Source organism: Anas platyrhynchos, chromosome 36, assembly GCF_047663525.1.
Source record: "Anas platyrhynchos isolate ZD024472 breed Pekin duck chromosome 36, IASCAAS_PekinDuck_T2T, whole genome shotgun sequence".
In the NCBI taxonomy this organism is placed as follows: domain Eukaryota; kingdom Metazoa; phylum Chordata; class Aves; order Anseriformes; family Anatidae; genus Anas; species Anas platyrhynchos.
In genome coordinates, this window is record NC_092624.1 from 4,016,447 (window position 1) to 4,040,369 (window position 23,923).

The window sequence follows — 23,923 nt, forward strand, 5'->3', positions numbered from 1 at the left end:
AGTTGCTTTTTGTATGACTTCTGCCTGCCTCATGGTGTCACTTGCCTGAAGTTAGATACATCTTGTTGGATATATATTTAGTCTCTCATCATCTAGAAAATATGTTGGCATCCAGACTAGAGGTTCCCTGAACGCATAGTCTGTAAGGGACCCTTGGAGGTCAGGCCTGTGAAATGCACTTAAGATCCAATATAATGTCCTTCTAAGTCTCAGAAATATCACTCTTTCTCTGTTAGCAAGTAAAAGTCTTGGAAGCATAAATTAATTGATCATCTTCCAATAAAAACAGCTTATTCATTCACTGTCTTAGTTTCATTCAAGTTAGGATTCATCCTAAATACTTTTAAGGATTCGTCCTTGTGTCACTCCATATACAGTGACATAAATACACATACATATGTAAACATGGCACTGGTTCTTGTGTCAGTCTTCTAATTTTCCATTCTGTGCTTGAAAATATTACAGGAATCTGGTAAGATTTGGCCTGCAAGTGTTGCTTATTGATGTCTTCCGAATGATGGGTTCCAGATTTCAGTATGCAATGACTCTTCACATTATGATTTTTCTACAGATAGCTCATTTGGTCACAGGTAAGTCTGTGTTCTGTTCTAATCCGAATTTGATTTTAAAAAGACAATAATTTTCAGAGCAGCTGAAGAGAGAAAAAAGAGAAGAGAAGAGAAGAGAAGAGAAGAGAAGAGAAGAGAAGAGAAGAGAAGAGAAGAGAAGAGAAGAGAAGAGAAGAGAAGAGAAGAGAAGAGAAGAGAAGAGAAGAGAAGAGAAGAGAAGAGAAGAGAAGAGAAATTATAGACTTGTGTGTTGTTTGTCAATGAGTATTTTATTTTGCAATATATTTGTAGCTATACTTTTTATATAGACACACACCATTCCCTCCACTCATTTTCTGAAGCTGAAACAAAGAGTAGGATTATATGAAATCGTAATATACTCCATTCATGCACATTATACAATGTCTAAGCAATGTTAAAGACTCATTTAAATCTTCAATATAAGATTAAAATTAGATTTACTGGCCTTACATTCCTGTTTATAAGGGACTTTCAATTCTCCGTTTTGGAGTTGTTGTGCTTTTTGTTTCTGTTTTTGTTTTTGTTTCAGCTCAGCTGTCCCTGTCACTTTATCAAGCTGAGAAAGCCAAGAGCTGCCCATTTTAGAGTGGCTGAATAGGAAAGTAAACTGTAAAGGGCCAATGGTATTTTTGCTGTTAAACATCAAGATTTATTTTTTTCATAAATGACTATATTTCAAAAAATAGACTATATGTGAAATGAAATGTACTTACTGTGGTGTATTTCATCACTAAACACAGTCGTCCTAGTGTGAATATTATACACATCTGATGTTAGGTAAACAGCAGACTCTCACCTTTTGAATTCCAGCTTCACAAAATGATCTTTACTTTCTGCATGGTAGACATGTCTTTGCTACCTCTGAACTTGCTTACAAGCTGAGCTCAGTATTTCTAACAACACCTCCCTGAGGTTATACTACGCTCTGAGGAGATAAGTGGTAGTGATGAAGGATGGCAGGGAATGGAAAAACACACACACACACACACAAAGTGCTTTTATACGCTCATGTGGACCTACAGAGATGTGATCTGATTACTGCTATGGGATGTCTTCCACTACATTTTGTTTGGTTTCACTAGTCCCTGATTTTACAGTGTGAGATTACAGAACTTGCTCTTGAGATAACATCCTGATTGACAGAATTTTCTGATGAACTGTATAGAATAGTTACTTTTTATTACATTCACAAATCCAATATTACAGTTTCCTATTGGAAGTGTTAATGAGAACATCAGTGACACTCAATATTTACATCTATGTCTTCTTGCAGGCCAGTTTAAAATTATACCTCCTGACAATCCTGTTATTGGAGTCATTGGGAAAGGAGTCACCTTGCCCTGTCAGCTGGAAGCTAAGACAACCCCTGAGAGACTTTTTGTTGAGTGGATATTTATTGGAAAATCCCAGAGAATTTTTGTGACCACCTATGATGGAAAAAACAAACAAAATCCAATTAGTGAGGATGAGACATACCAGGGCAGGACAAATTTCTTTCAGACTGAATTTAATAAGGGTAACATGTCTCTTCACCTGAAAAATGTCATGCTCTCTGATGAAGGGAAATATACCTGCAGTGTCTTTCTGGAGAATTTGTATGATGAAGTGGTGGTTGATCTGAATGTGGCAGGTGAGTGGAATGTCAGATGTTTGCTACTTCTTCCTCCATCCAGTTTTACAATGTCAGTAAGGACTGTGGGGTATGAACAGGTCAGATTAATTTCATCTACCCTTAGCCTAGCTTTTTTGCCAGCAGAATTTGAATAGTAACAGAAATTGTTTTCATGTCTTACACCTCAGCTTTAAAATGTTAAAGGTAGCAGAAATGAATCTTGCAATAAAGCAAGCAAGTTTTTTTGCAGAGATGAAGTAACTGAAGCCTGACTGTGACTGCATTTGGTACTACAACGTATTTCTCTTGCTCTAGCCCTCATTTTCTCTCATCTCATTTTTTCCTCCAGTACTCCAGCCTTTATCTGTTGATGATGTCATCCAACTTTTTCTTAGCAGCACATTTCCACCCCAGTGATATTATGCTTCTCCTTCCTTCCTTCCTTCCTTCCTTCCTTCCTTCCTTCCTTCCTTCCTTCCTTCCTTCCTTCCTTCCTTCCTTCCTTCCTTCCTTCCTTCCTTCCTTCCTTCCTATCCTTCCTTCCTTCCTTCCTTCCTTCCTTCCTTCTTTCCTCCCTCCCTCCCTTCTTTGTTTCTCTCTTTCCTTTTCTTTCTTTCTTTCTTTCTTTCTTTCTTTCTTTCTTTCTTTCTTTCTTTCTTTCTTTCTTTCTTTCTTTCTTTCTTTCTTTCTTTCTTTCTTTCCTTCCTTCCTTCCTTCCTTCCTTCCTTCCTTCCTTCCTTCCTTCCTTCCTTCCTTCCTTCCTTCCTTCCTTCCTTCCTTCCTTCTTTCCTTCTTTCCTTCTTTCCTTCTTTCTTTCTCTTCATTTCTTTCTTTCCTTCCTTCTTTCTTTCTCTTCATTTCTTTCTTTCTTTCCTTCCTTCTTTCTTTCTTTTTCTTTCTTTCTTTCTTTCTTTCTTTCTTTCTTTCTTTCGTTCTTTCGTTCTTTCGTTCTTTCGTTCTTTCGTTCTTTCGTTCTTTCGTTCTTTCGTTCTTTCGTTCTTTCTCTCTCTCTCTCTCTCTCTCTCTCTCTCTTTCTTTCTCTCTTTCTCTTCCTTTCTCTCTTCCTTTCTCTCTTTCCCTCTTTCCCTCTTTCTCTCTCTCTTTCTCCTCCCTCCCTCCCTCCCTCCCTTCCTCCCTTCCTCCCTTCCTCCCTTCCTCCCTTCATTTCAATTTAAGTTGTTCATGGAAATATCAAAAATCAGTCCAAAGATCTTTCTTTATCAGGACTGTAAAAGATGTTGCAAAAGGTTCCACTCTAATGTAACATGGCAAGAGCTATTTACCAGCAAATTAATGAGAACTAAAATTCCAAATCTGTTGAATTCACACACTGTTTTTATAGGTAAATCTCGGCAAGATCTTCCCATCATGCACTGTTTGTTCAGAGAACATTTAATTTCTTGTTTGTTGGAGTTTTCTTGTTTGCTGTTCTATAGCTAAAGGTGATGACACTTTCATCTTCCTGGATGGTCACGTCGGTCAGGGCATTGGCCTCACCTGCAAGTCACAGGGATGGTTTCCAGAGCCTGAGGTACTTTGGTTGGACAGTAAAGGACAGACGCGGAAAGAGAAAGTGATCACCCAAAGAACAAAGACTCCTTCAGGCATTTTTGATGTTGTAACTTCCATGAACCTAGAACCAGAATCTGACAAAGAAGTCTCCTGCAGAATTGTCAATAACCTACTCAACACTGTACGTGAATCCCAAGTCCTGATATCAGGTGAGTAACCACAAGGGTCAATTTCTGTGAGGACCTGTCTGTTGTCTTTCCATTGGCCCTGGAGAGATCCTGGACACCCAACACAGAAATAAATGACAAGTGCTTAGGTGGATAATATAGTAAGAAATCTATCTTTACGCTTTAGATTACTCATTATATTCACGATGCATTTTAGCTATAAATATTAATGCAGTCATTAGCAGTCACTGTGAAAATTTTGAGAGGGAAATATTTTGAAGCGCTAATGGGGAAAGCAACGGTCCTACAATGTTGCAGGATAACCAGCAAATGACTTGAGACAGCTGGTTCATGCTGATAGGAAATACTGAATGTCTTCTCCCATCACCTTTTGTCTCCCTGACATCTCCATGATTACTCTGAGGTTCAGCATGTGCCTCCATCCAGTTTGGATTCCTCAACTGCAAAGTAGACAATTTCATTTCAAAACAAAAGAGGAGAGGAATCTTTAGCTTTTTTTCCCATCTGAAATACCATTACAGATGACTCTTCTTTGCTGAAAACATCATCTATTCTATAGTTAAAATACTGCACCTAGGTGGGCTGCTCAACACATTTTTCTTATAAAGAAGTGACTTCTCCATCATGCCTCTATCCATGGCAGTCTTTGTCTGAATGAATATGGCATATGCACTGTAGGATCATAGCTTGATTGCCTTCACATGGACATTAATATTAACTCTGATAGCCTGGAATACCTAGCAAAGCAGTATATGGATGTTTTGGAATTGAGGGGAGATCTTTAACCTTCATGAGTGACAGGAAGAGGTAATAAAATAATAAAAGATACATTACAGCAAATACAATGGCAGTAGACACATATCTTTGACCACTGGACCTGTCTTAGCCGTTTCACAGTCATTAATTGAATGTAACACCTTCTATGTTTTACAGATGTCTTCTTTCCATCCACTTCACCTTGGATGACTGCCTTCATTGCAATTTTATGTTTCAGTATTGCTGTTATTGCTGCTGTGGGTGCTAAACTGAAGGGTAAGTATTTCCACCTACAACAGCTGATGCAGAAGTTTTAATCTGCAATGCAAATGCAGTTAATAAAAACTTAAATAATATTTTAACATCACATTCAGAAAGAAATATATGGGAATTGAAGGGGACAGAGGAAAAAAATGACAGATATATAGTTAAAAGTTGAATATGTGTAGGCTCTTCATGTGTGTGAATGAACAGAACATCCTTAAGAGGGAGGTGACTTCCATGAGACATAATTTTTTGTAATCACAAATATTTACAGGCACAGAATATGATTTTTGCTTTCAGAGTAGTGGATTTTTGAAAGAAAACTCTTTTTGGAATTATGCTATGATGTTTTCAACAGACTCATTGTCTTGGGGAAAAAAATAAATAATTGTTTTTTCTTGTTTTTCCAGTTAGTACTACAAGAAGACAAAAAGCAGGTGAGTAATGAGAAAATTAAATATGAAACCCCACAACTCTTTTTTTAAAAGTAAACAGTATGATAATAACGTGGTCATGATCAATATTGAAGTATTTCAGTTTTGGAATGCACGAAGATGAAGTGGGGGTTTTGGACACTGATCAGCTTTAAGTACTGCCACTGCTACTTTATCAGGGCGTTTTGCTTCTTCCACTCACACACAGACCTAATGAATCCAATATAGAGACTTTTTATTGAACTGTCTGCCTACTTGTATGTGGAAGTTCTCCTTGTCTCTAACAGGATGAGGTAATAGCAGAGCTTCCTCCATAAGTGCATGACATTTTTCCCATTCCAGTAGCTCATTTTTCTTTGGGCATTTCTAAAGTTTTCTGGTAATGAAATATACCTATGGTAGAATGTTTTAGTTGTTCCACAGTGCCCATGGGTTCAACTTCCAAATAGCATTTCAGACTTTTGACTGATATCATTAATTTTCTATTGTTTTTAGATAATGAATGCTTAGTTAAATAACTAATGTTTATGTGTGTGTGTGTTGTTTTATCCTCAGAAAAAAAGAGGAATGATCTTAAAACAGGTAAATATTCCTTGAAAACTATCAGGACATCTTGGAAACATAAAATCACATACACTGTTCTAGGGCATTTCTCATTTTGGCCTTTCAACTTACTAGTAAGATTCAATTTACTGAAGCCTCTAAAATAATAGAAGTCTCTGTGTCTTCATTTGTTCTCTTTGGGATCAGGTACAGGAACCAGGAACATTTGGAGAGAAATCAGATTCAAGCTGCCTGAGAAAGCTATTGCTTGGGAGATTTGATGGGAAGAGGGGGTGTGTGGATTTCCTACATGGACTATAATGGAAAGCAACTAGATGAGATTGAGACATTCATGTGGTAGATATCTAAAAGAGGCTAGGGTGATGTAATTTCATCTCTTCAGATGTGAAGTCTCCTCAGAATTTGTGTGTTAAGTTACCTAGAGTTCATTTGACTTCATAATTCTCCATGCAACTTAATCTTCTTTACTTGACTAAATAGATTAGGTTGATTATAGCTGTTCCTATGTTAAAATGTTATGGGAGAAAAAGTATTCAAGAAAAAAAAAATCACTTTTAAAATATGATATTGGAATAGATACAGAAATGACCATATATTAATTCTTTCAGAAAAAAACAATCTGGAGGAACAATTAGGTAAGAACCTGGTTTTCATGTTCCTTTTGGTACTTCTAGTATGCATGCTACTTAAATCCCCAATAAAGTAAATGAGATGTACAGTATTTTGATATAAATTATTTCTGGATGTTTCTGTTCCATTTAAGAAAATTTATTATGGCTTGATTTCATGTTGGATAAATTCAAATAAACAAATTTAAAGATTCAGAGCATCCATGAGATCCATTTCCCATGAACTTGTAGAAATTAGTACTTGAGGGCAATGACAAAATTTTAAAACTTCTCTGATAATTTTTAACTTCTAAATTAAACCAACTGTCCAGCCCAGTGATGGTTTTGTTTCTGTTTTTGTTCTATTTACTCCCATTGGTCAACTTAGAGGAACAGAAGATCACATTCAAAAGAGGTAAATATAACATGGCAATTAAGACAATTTTTATCAAAATTTATAAGTGGATATATACATGAGAATGAAAATTAACTACTTAATTAGAAAACATGACAGCTTATTTCTAGTTAAATGGTTGTTCTACTTCATTTTTAGTCACTGCTAAAAGTACTATATAGAGTGGTTTTATTTCTAAGGGTCTTGTGATGTTTTTCTGCCTCTGTGTAATCTTTCTGCCTGGAGTCAGTAAGGCTCTACTGGGATTTCTTGAACAGCTCTTACACCTGTTGTTCTTTCTCACTTTCTGGTCAAATCATTAAAACAGCTGTAACTAGCATCTCAAAGACAAAATGAATGTACTGGTCTCCAGAGAAATACTGACTTAAAAATTTAACAACCTAGAAAATAAGTTCTAAAGAAAATGCTGTTTACTTTTTTTTTTTTTTTTTTTTTTTTAAATCTGCATTACTTACTGGCCCTCCACCAAGATACTTGGAGAGTGAGAAATCTCCTTGTGATTTCATTTCACTTATTAAAGCTATTCTTTTGCAGCAACCTATGAGAACATAAAGCAACTCGGTAAGAAAACATCTTGTATAAATGTTATATTTTTGTGAACTTTACAAAAAATAAAGAAAATTTTCAGGTCTGTCTGATTGTGTCATCTCTGGGGGTGAGAGTAATGCCAATATCTCATCACAGTGCAGTTATATTTCCCCCTCCAAAACAGGTATAACAAGGCATTCTATGATACCTACCTGAAGTGTGAATAATCCTCCTTGCAAGAAGCTTTTATACGTAAAACAACAATAAATTTACAGACACCCATAACATTGTATGAGTTGTTTCATTATATATCATGTCTACCCAAATCATGGAATTGACAACAAAGAAGGAATTAATTTTCTCCATGCCACCCCATGGGCTGACATAATATACTCTAAAATGCTTGTTAAATGCAAATAAATTGAGACTGTAGAGGCCAAGTTTGTGTCCTTCACCTTGCAACCAAGTCCCAAAAATTCCAACTGCAGAAATACAAAAAAGGACTAATATTGACTTGTACTTCAGCTTGTCTTCTATACTGTGGGTTTGTCTAACTTTAAAAAGCTGAACCAGAAGAGAGAAAAACCCTCACAAAATTAGTGTCAATAACTAGAACATCTTTTCCTTTCAGATCGACTAAAAGATGACTTGGGTAAGTGCTTTAAAAATTATATTTTATCGCAATATGCACTGCTACTTTAGGTAGAATAAAGTCAACCCTGGGACTGAATCAGAGTCATAACAATACAAGCATAAGGCAGAAATAATATAGGCTGAAAAGTATCTAACTGCCCTACAGAACCATAAAGTGCTATTGTCTCTTTCCTTTCTGCAGACTTCTGGGAAGCCCGGAGCCATGCAGGTAAACTGACAGGAAAAAGGGCGTGAGCTGCACATAGGTCAGGGCAATCCCAAACAGGAGTACAGACTGGGAGAAGAACACATTGAGAGCAGCCCCGTGGAGAAGGATTAGGGGATTCTAGTGGACTAACGTCTCTACATGAGCCAGCAGTGCACACTTGTAGCCCAGAAGGAAAAATGCACCCTGGGCTGCAACAAAAGAGGAGTAACCAGCAGGTCAAGAGAGGTGATTGTCCCCCTCCGCTCTGCCCTCGTGAAGCCCCACCTGGTGTACTACGTCCAGGTTTGTGTCCCCCAGCACAAGAAGGATGTGGACCTGTTTGAGTCCAAAGGAGAGCCACAAAGATGATCAGAGGGCTGAAGCACATCTCCTCTGAAGAAAGGCTGAGAGAGCTGGAGATGTTCAGCCCAGAGAAAAGAAGGCTCTGGGGTGACCTCATTGAGACCTTTCAGTACTTAAGGTTTTATAAAAAAAGATGGAGAAGGACTCTTTACTGAGGTAGATAATGATAGGACAAAGGGAAAGAGTCTCAAACTAAAAGAGAATAGATTTAGATTAGCCATTAGGAAGAAATTCTTCAATGCAAGGGTAGTATGGCACTGCAACAGGTTGCCAAGAGTTTTGGATGCCCCATCCCTTGAGGTGTTCAAGGCCAGGCTGAAGGGGACTTTGGCCAACCTGATCTAGTGGGTGTCACCCCTGAATATGTCAAGGGGCTGAAGTTAGATGATCTTTAAGGTCCCTTCAAACCTGAGCCATTCTATGAGTCTGATTCTATAATTCTACGAAAAGGGGGTTTCCATCTGTCCAAGTTACCCTGACATAAAAATGCCATGACTTTAGAGACTGGTAGGCTCAGCTGGAGTCACAGGAACATGCCATCACCTGTGTTGGATAAAAGGAAATGAGGCTAGGAAGTTGAGGCCTAGGTAGTTGGGAAGACTGAGAAAAGAAGTTGCTGAAAAGAGTCAAAGGAGAGGGTTGTGTGTGGACACCATTCCAGAGAGGATGGATGGTAACATGGAAAAGAGAAAGCAAGAAATTTATTGTAAATTGAGTGATGAGAGAGAGAGTCGTCTGGACTTATACCCCAAGAGAGTACATGGCTATGAGAGCTCTGAAGGTACCTGTTGCTTCCTCAGTGACCATTGCATGCCCTGTTTGGGGGAATGTTTCAATTCTTTGTTGAATCACACCAGGACTGCTCAGACCCTCAGAGATTTCAGCCCATAGTCCCCTACAGAGACAGGTCCCTGAGTGGCTCTGCTCACTGGTTTCTTCTTGTTTTCTCCTCCAGTGTTCATTGATGTGAATCCTGACTGCCGAGTCCTAGAGCTCCCAGTGCCGAGGACTCCAAAAGTTGAGGACACCTCATCTGAGCCTGAAAGCCTGAGCAGTCCCTCAACAGTCCCTGTTCTGGTGGGGAAGGAAGGGTTTGCAGCTGGGAAACACTACTGGGAGGTGGAGGTGGACCAGCAGCAGAATTGGGTGCTGGGGGTGGTGAGGGAGAAAGAGAGGCAAGAAGAAGAAGGGACAAATGCTGGTGAGGACTTCTGGGCTCTGCACAGATCCCAGGGAGAGTTATTCTCTAGCAAGGAAAACAGCAAGATTGAGAAGAAGAGTATGAGTTGCTCAGTGATTGGTGTGCTTCTGGACTTGGAGGAAGCACAAATCAAATTTTATGAAGTAGAGCAGAAGAATATCATAGTGAAAATCCCTCTAAGCCTTGGAAAGGAACATGCAGAAATGTTTTACCCATTTCTGTCTAAAGAGGAAGGGATAGTCAAACCTGTTTGCCATCAGCAAAAAATTCCTGTTCCATTAAAGGCTCCATAAGTTGCACTCTCACATTTAATGGATTAGGGAAAGACAGTTCACTTGGAAGTAAAACAGAAAATTTGAGAACTGATATTTCAGTAATATAAAATTACTGAAGTAATTGTAATAGTAATGTAAGGAGAAGAGACTTGTGTTTAAAACAGGAAGAAAAATTAAGAAAGAAAACAAGAAACGGGTAATATAAACAAGACTGGGATCAGATACAGAAACTCTGGTAGCTATTTGAGCTCCCTTTACAGGACATGACAGTCTTATGAGTACAGCAACAGGTTCAGTTGATTGAAGAGAGTAGTAATTTAGGTGGTGCTATATAGTCTATCTTTTCTAGAGTTTGCTCTACAAGGGTTTACATTTTTTTCTTCTTTTTTTTTTTTAATTTTTATTTTTGTCATAACTGTCAGCTGGAAGCATCTCAAACAGCACCTACCTCTAGGCAACATGACTTGTTCTCCCTGTTCTGCATTTAAGTTCAATGTCATCTGTAAACTTAGGCAAGTTAAATTTCACCATCTTTATAACAAAAAAATAAATAAATCTTCCTTGAAGAAAAGTACCTTTTTGAAAACTTTTATTTTAAATATTAAGCTCATTAGAAGATCTATGATAAGATAAATCATTAAAAGATAGATATTTTCCAAAGATCTGCTAGGATTTGGCAGGGTATTGAGCATACCTTGCTTTGAGAAGCTTGACATGAACCTGCAGCGTGTGCTTGCAGCTCAGAAAGCCAACCAAATCCTGGACTGCATCAAGAGGAGTGGCCAGCATGTCGAGGGAGCTGACTGTGCTCCTCTGCTCTACCCTTGTGAGGCCCCACTTGGATTCCTGCATCCAGGTCTGAAGCTCCCAGCCCAAAAAGGATTTGGACCTGTTAGAGGAGGGCCATAAAGATGATGAGAAGGTTGGAGCACATCTCTGAAGAAAGTCTGAGAGAACTGGAGATATTCAGCCTGGAGAAGAGAAGGCTCTGGGGAGACCTCATTGCAGCCTTTCAGTACTTAAAGGAGTCACATCAAAAAGGTGGAGAGAAACTTTTTGATGCAGCAGATAGTGATAGGATAAGGGGGAATGGTTTTAAAACTCTCTCCGAGGCAGTCAGCTCTGGGGCAGACGCGTTCTGCAGTGGAGTGGGGGATCGTTGTATGCAAGGTGTTTTCTGGTTCAAGGCCACACGAGGCAGCCGAGGAAGCCACCAGGACCCAGAAGCCTTCGCAAGGGCAGCAAACGAGGCTTGGGCAGAACCAGCAGCACCCCCCTCTGTCATACAAAGACAGTCCCTAGTGAGTGCAAGTGACCAGGAGCGCGGCGAACAGGGTGGACAAAGAGAATGTGGCGTGGCAGTCAAGGTATGGTGAGGCAGTTTGCATGGGCAGGGTGAGCAGGGAGGGTGGAATATCCCCCCCATTCAGGAGATGGGTTCACCTATCAGCTGCCAACCAGATGGCAAACACAGACATGGTCTCCACCAGGCAGAAAGTGCTCACCAAACCCAGGATGAAGAGACAGATGAGGCTTTTCTGTAAACATCTGGAGAAAGTCATGCAATCGCAAGCACTTCTTCTCATTGGGAATTCAATGTCCTGTCTTACTAGAGATCCCAGACCTCAATAAATGCGGTGCTTGCTTTTTGCCTTGAGGTTCTTCGCCTGAGGGTGGCTCTTCTTCCTTTGAGGTGCCTGCTTATGTTTAGCACAAAAGATAATTTCTTATTTTCTGCAGCAAGCGCACACCCCCAGATCATGAGCCTTGACTCCCAGCCTTGATGAGCACAATGCAGACCTATGTGCAAATGCTGACAATAAAGGCATTCTGAAGCAATCTCCTAGGGAAATTATTTGGATTTTCACTTGCCCCCGTTCTTTCAGCTACCCTTCCCAGCCTGCTGTGCCCCACGGAGGTACTGAAGACACACTGGAAGGATATCATAGGAGTGCCAGATAGTTCTGATCAGAGCCCAAATATAATACTTTTTTTTTTTTTTTTCTGTTTCAAGTGCAAAACCATTATGTTTCAACTAGTAATGACCAGGGTCTTTCCTCTGTCCCCAGTGCAGAACTGATCTCAACAACATCATGGCCAAGGAGAACAATGCAAACAATAAATCTTTTGAGTAAGTGTGGTTTAAGCTAAAGCTGAAAAAAAAAAAAAAAGATATTTTAATCCTAACCCCAACTTTATAATCTGTAATACTATTGAGATCATGATAAGGACACCACAGCCTTGACTAAGCCACCCACATACAAACTTTTAGTGACATTAGAGAAACCCCAGACTGCCATACAATGCAACCCAGAAGGGTATGGGTCTCCTCCACATGAGATCTGCCCCACCGAAGTGTTTATTTCTGGTACTCTGGAGCTTCTCAGATGACAGTAGCCCCCAAGAAGTGGTGAATGCCCCATCCCTGGAAGTGTTTAAGGCCAGTTTGGATGGGGCATTGAACAACTTTGTCAAGGGCAACATGGAATGGCTCAGCCCACAGTGGGGACACCGTGGCTCCTTCCAGATCCTTGCAGGTGTTGCTGTGGGATGGCGAAAACCCCTTTGTGCAAGGATGGGCTGTGGGTGTGGGGACCAGCCATGCTGAGACCCCATCCCCATGAACAAGCCAGCTCATGTAAATTCCCAGACATAGGTTTCTAAAGGAGAGAGGTACAGCTTGGAGCAGTAGTGTCACAGCCCAGGGTCCATCCATATCCCCAGACCTTGCTCTCTGTGCATAGGCCCTGCAGAGCCCCTTTTCTGCAGCAGAGGTGATACTATAGAGATAGGAGAACCCCGTAAGTGCAGCACAGGAGGAGCACTGAACCAAAATTACTTATTCATCTTGTACCCTGATGGTGTTCAACACAAGAGCACGAGCCAGGAGGCCACCTAAAGAGATGGAGCAGGGATTCCTCTCTTTGAAGCAGGAGGGGCAGCAGAGCTGCAAAATGCTTTGTGTGCCTCACAGGAAAGAGATTCCTTTTGGGGTGTTCACACTCAGGGAACAAAACTCCTCTCTCTTCCCATCTTCAGCACACACACCTCTCCCTTTTGCCACCCGTTCCCATGGTCACACTCACCTGGAGATCTGCAGAGGTCCTGTGTGGTCATGCCAGTGCCTTCACCATGGGGCACAGAAGGTTTTGCTTAAGGGGGACGAGACCTGGTGCACCCACATGCCCTCACCCATGCCTCTGCTGCTGGGTAATTGCTAGGCAAGCCACCTTCCCACCACTGTGTCTTGAACAGCATCAAAGAGGTCTCTTCCCTGGGGCCATTCCAAGCCCCTTTTTGTTGTATTGCTGTTCCAGGTAGAGGTCCCTGGATCACAAAGCACTCCAACACCTCCCTGTCCTCACACTATGGCTCCAAACCCCTTTTAAGAGCCATGAATGTCGTCCATGGGATAGATCACATACAAAGAAAGAGAAAAAAAAATAGAAAAGAAAACAAAAAAAAACACATTGTCTTCCCAAAAAGTACCTTCTGTTCAAAGAGAATGAAGAGGAGTCTTCCACAAATTTACAGGACAAATCTGTTGTTATCTCAACCCTCGCAGATCCAACTATCCCATGGTAAGAGAACCCCAGACCCTGCTGCCAACAACAGCTCCACAACCAATTGTTGACTTCTACTCCTAGTGCTTCACCTCCTCACACCCCTTGCCCTCCCCATCAAGACAAAGGGCAACGCTGCCTGCAGCCTTGATAAATGCCCCAAATCTCTAATATCACTTTGGACTTGGTGCAGGAATCCCCTGTCAGCATCATTTGTACAAACATTGAAGAAAAGGGGAGTGACGTGGTCAGAAGAGGGCAAAGCAGTGAGCAGTGTTGGGAAACACTGCTCTCAAAGCAGTTCTCAAAGCAGTGAGCAGTGTTAGGAAACACTGCTCACTGCTTTGAGAACTGCTCACTGCTTGGAGAACAAGTTCTACGAGGAGCGGCTGAGGGAGCTGGCTCAGGGGCAACCTTATCACTCTTTATAAGTACATTAAAGGAGGCTGTAGCGAGCTATGGGTTGGACTGTTCTCCCATGTGCCTGGTGACAGGACGAGGGGGAATGGGCTTAAGTTGCGCCAGGGGAGTTTTAGGTTAGATGTTAGGAAGAACTTCTTTACTGAAAGGGTTGTTAGACATTGGAACAGGCTGCCCAGGGAAGTAGTTGAGTCACCATCCCTGGAGGTCTTTAAAAGACTTTTAGATGTAGAACTTAGTGATATGGTTTAGTGGAGGACTTGTTAATGTTAGGTCAGAGGTTAGACTCGATGATCTTGATATCCCTTCCAACCTAGAAATTCTGTGATTCTGATTCTGTGAAACAGAGCAGGAGGGTTTTGCAAGGATGTTGCTCATGAGATACAGGTAAAAACCACACGTGCTGTGGTGTCTGAGAGGACAGAAATAAAAGCGGGGGCTCAACAAATGCAACAGATATAGCAGGGGCTGAGACCAGACCCACTCTGATGAGAGCTTCTGCTGTGGGCAAGGCTCAGGTGGCCACAGAAAGCCCACAGCACATGTCTCACCTGCACTTTAGGCCATTGTCCCACTGTCCCCAGCTAACAGCAAAGCAGAAACTTGAAGCAGAAGCTGCTCCCTAAAATCAGTGCCCAAAAAGATGCCGGGGCAGGCGCCATGGGCAAGGCTGTCTCCTCCTGGCCCTGCCATCCTGCTGCTGGTGCTCTGTGAGTTGGGGCATTGCTGGGGGTGGGGGCTGAGGGCTGAAGGGCTGCTGCTGGGGGTAGGACAAGCCCGTGGTGGGCACAGGGGAGGATGGAACACGGTGTGTGCGGGGCAGACATGCAGCACTTAGAGCGAGACCTTCAGAATGCTGAATGCAGAATAGATTGTCACCTTCTCCTCCACTCCCTCTCATGAGGAAGCTTTAGGCTGCAATGAGGTCTCCCCTCAGCCTCCCCTTTTCCAGGCTGAACAGGCCAAGCGACATCAGCCTCTCCTCATACGGAAGATGCTCCAAGCCCAATATCATCCTTGCGGCTATTGTAGTTTAACCCACCTGACATCTAAACACCACAAAGCCATTCACTCACCCTCCCCCATCCCTCTCTGGGATGGGGGAGAGAAACAGGAAAATGAAGCCTGTGGGTTGAGATAAGGACAGGTTATTAAGACAGGAAAATAATAATAATAATTATTATAATATCTATAATAATAACAATAGTGATAATAATAGTACTACTAATAATAATGTGTACAAAACAAGTGATAACACAATGCAATTACACACCACCCGCTGACAGATACCCAGCCTATCCCTGAGCAATACAGCCCCCCCCCACCCAGGCAACCACCACGATACATTATTTAGCATGACATCAGAGGGTCTGGGATACCCCTTTGTCCACTTTGGGTCAGCTGTTCTGGGTCTGTCCCCTCCCGGCTCTTGCTGCAACACCAACCTGCCCACTGGCAGAACAGAGCGAGAAGCTGAAATGCTCTTGGTGTAAGCACTGCTCTGCAACAATTAAAACATCAACGTGTTATCAACACTTTTCTCATCCTAATCCAAAACACAGCACCCTAACAGCTACTAGGAGGAAAATTAACTCTATCCTAACTGAAATCAGGACAGTGGCCCTCAGCTGGACTCTTCCCAGGAGATCTCTGTCTTTTTTGTAGTGGGGAACCCAGAACTGGACACAGTACTCCAGGTGAGGCTGGAGCAGGGCAGAGTAGAGGGGGAGGATCACCTCCCTTACCCCACTGTCCACGCTCCTTTTACTGCACGCCAGGATCCCATTGGCCTTCTTAGCCACCAGGGCACACTGCTGGCTCATGGCTAACCTATCATGTACCAGTACACCCAGGTCCTTCTCTGCAGAGCTCCTCTCCAGCAGGTTGTCCCCCTGCCAGTACTGATACATGTGGTTGTTCCTTCTCAGGTGCAGGACTCTATGCTTGCTCTTGTTAAACTTCATTTGATTTCTTCCTGCCCAGCTCTCCAGCCTGTCTTGCTGAATGGCACCACAGACTTCAGGTATGTCAGCTACCCTTCCCAGCTTGGTATCATCGGCGTACTTACTGAGGTTCCTTCACCAAGGTCATCGATGGAGATATTGAACAAGACCAGACCCAGTCCAAATACTTGGGGAACACCACTAGTCACAGGTATCCAGCCGGACTCTGCGTTGCTGATCACCACCTTCTGAGCTTGGCCAGTCAGCCAGTTCTCAACCCATCTTACTGCCCACTCATCCATCCCACACTTTCTCAGCTTTGCTAGCAGGATGTCTAGGAGACAGTATCCAAAGTCTTGCTAAAGTCTAGGTAGATGACATCCACGGATCTCCCTTCATCTACCCAGCTGGTGATGCCAGAGTGACATGGTCAGACGAAGGCAAAGCAGTGAGCAGTGTTGGGATAATGATCAGGAGGGCATTGCAGAGAGAATGCTGCCCCTGAGATACAAATAGAAGCCACGTGTGCTGTGGTGTCTGAGAGGACAAAAATAACAGTGGGGGCTCTCAAAATACAACGGATACAGCAGGGGCTGTGGCAGGACCCTCACTGATGAGAACCTTTTAGTGTGGTCCAGGCTCAGGCAGCCACAGAAAGCCCACAGTACGGGTTCTGGCTACACTGCAAGCCTCTGTCCCACTGTCCCCAGCCCAGAGAAAAGCAGACACCTGAAGCAGACGATGCTCCCCAAAAGCAGTGCCCCAAAAGATGCTGGGGCAGGCGCCATGGGCAAGGCTGTCTCCTTCTGGCCCTGCCGTCCTGCTGCTGGCACTCTGTGAGTTGGGGCATTGCTGGGGGTGGGGGCTGAGGGCGGAAGGGCTGCTGCTGGGGGTAGGACAGGCCCATGCTGGGCACGGGGAAGGAGGGGACAGTGTGTGTGCAGGGCACGCATGCAGCAGTGTGGGGCAGAATTATCTGGGGGAAAGCAGGATGGGGATGGCTTCCTCCAGCTATGATACAGATCTTGCAAGGGGCCCTTTTCTCCAGCACTAAAAAGTTGTCTGGAGTCTTAGAGCGAGACTTTCAGAATGCTGGATGCTTTGGGGAGCTATGGGACTTAATGTGGAACAGGAAACACATCCAGAGCAAATTGGAATGGTTGCTAAGGGTGGACGTGAAGTAGTTTCTGGAAGGAGACATGCAGGTAGGAAGGAGACTTCTCATCCAGGATCTAGCAAGGGAAATGTGGGTAGCGAGGTGGGGGTGAGCCAGGTCACTTCCCCTCTAAGCAAAGCCCCCTCTGCCCCATGCTGCAGGTGCTGTCTTGACCACTCAGGACATTTGCAACTCCGCACGTGATGGTGAGAGTGGGGATGGGTGGCAGAAGGGAGATGCGTCGGGGGTGGACACGGGAAGGGAGAGGGGATTTGTTCTCCATGTCTGAAGACCTGGACAAGAGACTTTGCACCATTTGGGATCCCGGTCACTTTGCATCTTTGCCGTCAATAAAGCTGCATAGGGAATCCCTGCACTGTCTCTCCAGGTGACCTCACAGCTCCGGCCCTCTTCCTGAACACCTCCAGTGCTCAGGAAGGGGAATCGTTTTCACTTCACTGTACCATTGATGGTCATTCAGCCCCTACCCGAATTGTATTCTGCAAGGACAGGATGGAGGCACACAGCCTGAAAGGGCAACTAGGAAAACTGATCTACACCATCACTCTGAAGGTCACCCAGGGGAGCGAGGGGATGTACATGTGTGGATACCAGCTCAAAGATGACAGCAACCGAGTAAGGAGCTCTGCCCTCAGTGCTGGCCGCATCCTGCATGTCCCCGGTGAGACACGGCCCCAGGCTGGAGGGGTGAGAAGGGACGGAGGCACTTGCCACCACATGGCTGTGCTGAGGCTGGAGCTGTGTGCTGCAGCAGGCAGGGCATAGCTCTGGGACGGTTCCCCCGTGGGTGTTCCCTCTCCTCCAAGGCAGCCCCTCTAGAGAGAGTTGCTCTCAAGGCTTCCCCTGTTCCTGCAGCATCACATTTATGGCAGATATTGGCACTATTCAGGGCCTGTGCACAGAGAGCAAGGGCTGGCTGGGGATTTCGATGGATGCTGTGCTGAGCCAGGGATGCTCCAAGGTCTGCCCTGTACATGGATGCTCTTATGGCAGGGGAAGTGGGATGATTGTCATGAGCTGGGCAGTTACCTATGGGTGAAGAAGGGGACTACATTTATGGCTCTTAAATGGGGTCTGAAGACATAGTGTGAGGACAGGGAGGTGTTGGAGTGCTTAGGGATCCAGGAACCTCTACCTGGATCAGCAAACCTACAGAAAGGGACTTGGGACAGCCACAAGGAGGAAACCACAGAGGTGTTTGTTGAGACACAGGGGTGGGAAGATGCCTTCCCAGCAAGGACCCAGCAGCAGGGGCACGGGCAGAGGCGTGGAAGTTTGCCGGGTCTCACTCCCTCTAAGCAAAACCCTCTGTGCCCCATGGTGCAGGTGCTGGCGTGACCACCCAGGACATCGGCAGCTCCCCAGGTCACGGTGAGCATGGGGATGGGTGGCAAAAGGAAGGTGTGTGTGTGGTGTAGATGTGAAGGAAGAGGGGGTTTGTCCTCTGGCTGCTAACACCTGGGAAGGGATCTCTTCTCTTTGTGCAACACAAAGCATTTTGCAGCCCCGCTGCTACTCCCATTTCAATGAGGGGAATCCCTGCCCCACTCTACAGGAGACCTCCCAGTTCCTGCCCTCATGTTGAACACCTTCAGTGCCCAGGAGGGACAAGTGGTTTTTGTTCAGTGAGCCATTAATGGGCATTGTCCTGTTACCCAAACAGTCCATTGCAAAGATGGCGTGGAGCTGTCCCACCAGAAAGGGTATTCTGTATGTGTGAGAAAGGAGCCTATTTTTCTGGCTGTAAGCAGGATCTGGGGGCATTGTGTGTCAGTGCACGAAGATGTTGGAGTGCTTAGGGATGCAGGCACCTCTGTCAGGAACAGGACAACAATTTACACACCAGATCCTTGGGGGTCCGTGTTGCCACGGCAGTCTAAGGCACTTGCATGCCTCCCCTGAGGGTGGAGCTGACTGTCATTACGCTGCAGACACTCATCCTGTCCCTTTCTCCTGCCAGGCAATGCATCCAAGTCCCTGGCAGGGCCAATGGCTCCAGGTGAGTGATTCCCTTCTGCCCAATGAGAGCCCCCATCATGGGGCTCAGGGCTGCCAGGCTGCTGTCCCCAGGGCACGGGGCCAATGCAGGAGCTTCATCAGGAAGGAGGTGTGCCAGCTGCATGGGCACGTGCTGCTCCCTGCCTCTCCCCATCACACCCCGCTGCCCTCACAACCTCTGTGCCCCAGCTTCCCATGCCCAGATCCCACACGCTTTCCCCACAGGCATGGCGCTGGCAGTGGTGGCCATCAGCTTCGTCCTCCTGGCTGCAGGCAGCTGGTTTGCCATCAGGAAAGGTGAGGGAGTGGGGGAAGGCGGGGGGAAGTCTGAGGCCGTGGGGGTCCTTCTGCAGTGCTGGTGCATTGGGAAAGGTGGTGTGGGGAACCTGGGGGTGCACAGCTGGGGCAGACGGTGCCTGGGGGTGATGGCTGTGGGCAGCCCAGATGGGGAGGCTGTGAGGGAGCTGGGGAGCTTCAGCTTTCATCCCCCAGCCCCGAGATGGGAGCCAGTGCTGGGCAGCACCTTGGTCTGTGCACCTCAGCCCCTGTTCTTCTTGCAGGTGCCTGCAGAGGGAGATGCCCAAGGTGAACACCAAGGGCTCCTGGCTGTGGGGTTTGTGGGAGGGAGTGGGGGGCATGGTGGGGTCCTGGGGTGCTCCTTGTTCAGGGGCATTCCCTGTGCAGAAGGCAGAAAGCATGGGGCTTATTGTTGGATGCACTCCATCTCAATGCCAAATGCAGGAAAGCAATACCAAAATGCGTAAGTCTTATGACCCCTCCTCAGTACATGCACATCCCAGAACCATTCCATTCCTCTCCAGGCAGCAGCACGTTGACAGCCCACAGATGGAAGACACCAACTATGGTGACATCCAGTGTGAGTACTACCTCCTCCCTTGGGGGAAGCCACATGCTTCTCTCCCCATGAGAATCCTGTGCACTCCTCTCCCGATGGTGATCCCTGCCCATACACTCCCCATGCAATCCCATCACTTCGTTTCCCTCTGGGACATACTAAATCCCTGCCCATTAATCAAGGCCAGGTTTCTCCCAAGTTCCTCGCTTGCAGCGCACGGCTGCTGCCTGCACAAGGGATATGGCAGCATCCCAGTGCTCAGAGGGACAAAGCCCTTTTGCTTGTGGCATCCTTCCCTGCTTTGTCCCCACGCTGCAATCCCCCCACTCCAGCCTCTGTTTTTGTCCTTTCTTCAGTTTACCTTCAGAGGGATTTCTGCTTCAAAAGCAAAGCATTGCACAGCATAGCAGTTAAGACTGTGGCTGTTTCCTTGAACTGCTGAAGAAAATATCTTACATCTCACTCTGAAACCACAGGCAGCAGCCAAGGGAGGATGTTGTGGTTGGGTCACAGGCTATAGATATATTCCCACCCTACGTGCACTGTGCTCGAGTTGCAGCACCACCTTGTTTTCCCACGCCTGCACAGAGCAGCTCTCAAGGTGTGCTGGCTGTGCAAAGAGAGGAGATGCTACAGAATAGTGGAAATACACCAAAACCTCAACATCTCTGCTCCACTGCTGCTTGCTGCGCATCCCAGAGCAGGATGAAGGGAGGGGAAATGTGGCCTGGCATTCAGTACTGACCACAGGCAGCTGGTGCACAAAGCTCGTGGAGATTCACCTCCCTCCAACAGGCAGGAAGGGCTCATGGTGTGTATTTTTGTCTCCACAGACTCCACCATCGCCCACGTTCGACGGGACAGGGTGAGTCGTGGCACTGCTGTGCACAGCTCCTTTCTGCACTTCTACGGCCTGGAGCCTGCTCATTGTGTAGGGCTCACAGTCAGCAGCTGAAGTAACAGGGCTTTCTTTTCCCCCTAAAGCCTCCTCCCGTGCAGCAGATGAGCGACACCACGACATATGCCACGGTGACCCGCACCCAGACCTGATAGCGCTGCCACAGGGCAAGGGCACAGGAACCTTGCCCATGGCTGCCTTTGCTGTCTTGCAGAGGACTTGTGCAGCCGTAACGTGGGACTGCAGGGTGCACTTCAGGCTTCTTTGCAGTTTGCTATCACAGGGAAGGGCTGTGTGTGTCTAGCCAAGAAGATGTAGGACTCACACCTCCACCTACAATACATTAATAACTCTAAAATATACGAGATATACCATATCATACTTTGACTGTACTGATTTTTCATCTGTGAGAGAAAACATCTCCCAGTGCACAGTGGAATATGTATACAACTAAGTTGCTTTATGAAGTAACGGGGGTGCTCTTCTATGCACCCACACAGGCATACATTTGGACCTACAAGGATAGATATCACTGCAGGGATGCACTTACATGTGTGTGCCAACCGGTGTGTGCACTGCAGATGTAGTTTTGTTCAGATGACTGATAAACATCTCTGACTTTGTGTTCCTGATGGTACCTCTGTCTCATGCAGCCACACATGGAATGGGGCAGAGCAGACAGACAGACACCGAGACACAAAGGGGTGGTAGTGTCGATCTGAAGGGATGTGAAGAGCCTTGCAGACAGACCTTGCCAAGAAGAACTACACCAGCTCCTTCCTGTTTGGGATGACTTTTTTCACAGCTCACAGATCAGCATGGCTTTCCTCAGTATTCTCTGCCTCTGTCAGAGAATGAGCTGGATCACACTTCTCACATTTTCAGCTTTAGGCATTCAGTGGGTGTTGAGAGCAGTTGGATTGAGAGAGCTGCAAAACACAAGGGAGAACAAGCAGTAGACTTGATCTGGCGGTGCCCACCATGGGGAAATGCTGGGAGCATGGAAGGAGGGGGATTCAGCCAGAGCACAGCTACGCGAAGCTCCCAGGCTCCTGCCATCAGATGCACTTTTGGCTTGCATTTGCTCTCCAACAGCCTGGCGTCTTGCGGCCATCATGTGCATGCCCGCCTGCAAGGATGAGCTGGGGCTGAACTCACCTTCACTCTGCCCATCTCATCCATGTTGGCATCTGGAGGGAGAACCTGAGTTAGTGTCCAGACACACACAGCAGGCAGGGCTTCCCCACCTCCCACCACAGTCGCCCTCACATCCATGTCTTGCCATGGTAAAGGCATCAGCACTTCACACAGTGCCTAGAGGAGAAGGGTGAAGGGTGACTGGCACTTACAGTAATGGCTGGGGTCAGCAGAAGAGTCCTCATCATTACCAGCACCATGGAGAGGCCTAGAGATAGAAAAGAGAAAAGGCCCTGAGAGCCTGAAGCACAACTGACAGAAAGCAGCATGGGGTCATTTGGGCCATTCCCATGGATGTTGCTATAATCCATCTGGCCTTGAGCTGGAGTGAAGCCCACAGGAAGCTCCTTCTTCCTTGCCTCCAGCACAGGGAATGCAGCCACGCACACAGACAACACTGCCCCTGGCCAAGAAGCAGCCCAGGGCCCTGCCATGCCCACGACTCCCTCCAACAAACCCCAACAGCCAGCAGCCCTTGGTGCTCACCTTGGGCATCTTCCTCTGCAGGCACCTGCAAGAAGAACAGGGGCTGAGGTGCGCAGGCCAAGGTGCTGCCCAGCCCTGGCTCCCATCTCAGGGCTGGGGGATGAAGGCAGAAGCTTCCCAGCTCCCTCAGCAGCCTCCCCATCTGGGCTGCTGTCATGGTTTCAGTTAGGCTAGAGTTAATTTTCTTACTAGTAGCAGTTAGGTCACTGTGTTTGGCGTAGGATGAGAAGAGCACTGATAACATGCTGATGTTTTAATTGTTGCAGAGCAGTGCTTACATCAGGCCAAGGACATTTCAGCTTCTCACTCTGTCCTGCCAGTGGGCAGGCTGGGGGTACAGCAGGAGCTGGGTGGGGACAGACCCAGAACATCTGACAAAAACTAGCCAAAGGGGTATCCCATACCATCTGATGTCATGTTGAACAATATATAGGGGTGGCTAGCCAGGCTGGGGGGGGGCTGGATTGCTCGGGGTTAGGCTGGGCATCTGTCAGCGGGTGGTGAGAAATTGCATTGTGCATCACTTGTTTTGTACACATTATTAGTAGTAGTACTATTATCATCATTATTATAATTATTATTATTATTTTCCTGTCTTAATAACCTGTCCTTATCTCAACCCACAGGCTTCACTTTCCCATTGCTCTCCCTCATCCCAGAGAGGGTGAGGGGAGGGTGAGTGAATGGCTGTGTGGTGTTTAGATGCTGGCAAGGATAAACCAAAAGAGCCATTTCCCCCCAGGCACCGTCTGCCCCAGCTGCGGACCCCCAGCTTCCCTCCACCACCTTTCCCAATGCACCAGCACTGCAGAAGGACCCCCACGGCCTCAGACTTCCCCCCGCCTTCCCCCACTCCCTCACCTTTCCTGATGGCAAACCAGCTGCCTGCAGCCAGGAGGACGAAGCTGATGGCCACCACTGCCAGCGCCATGCCTGTGGGGAAAGCGTGTGGGATCTGAGCATGGGAAGCTGGGGCACAGAGGTTGTGAGGGCAGCGGGGTGTGATGGGGAGAGGCAGGGAGCAGCACGTGCCCATGCAGCTGGCACACCTCCTTCCTGATGAAGCTCCTGCATTGGCCCCGTGCCCTGGGGACAGCAGCCTGGCAGCCCTGAGCCCCATGATGGGGGCTCTCATTGGGCAGAAGGGAATCACTCACCTGGAGCCATTGGCCCTGCCAGGGACTTGGATGCATTGCCTGGCAGGAGAAAGGGACAGGATGAGTGTCTGCAGCGT

General features: G+C 46.0%; 1 protein-coding gene and 1 long non-coding RNA gene across 2 annotated transcripts in view; one reads left to right on the forward strand and one right to left on the reverse strand.

Moving 5' to 3' along the window:
* Positions 1 to 23,923, reverse strand: part of LOC113845395 (uncharacterized) — a 120,871-nt gene that overhangs the window by 76,456 nt on the left and 20,492 nt on the right. The gene's annotated exons all lie outside the window — the stretch shown is intronic.
* LOC119715011 (butyrophilin subfamily 3 member A2-like) lies at positions 515 to 10,169 on the forward strand. The gene is made up of 8 exons (XM_072032083.1): positions 515 to 590; positions 1,864 to 2,220; positions 3,639 to 3,923; positions 4,836 to 4,934; positions 5,333 to 5,359; positions 8,103 to 8,123; positions 8,307 to 8,333; positions 9,631 to 10,169. Exons 1-8 carry the CDS (start codon positions 515 to 517, stop codon positions 10,167 to 10,169), a joined length of 1,431 nt encoding a protein of 476 aa, XP_071888184.1.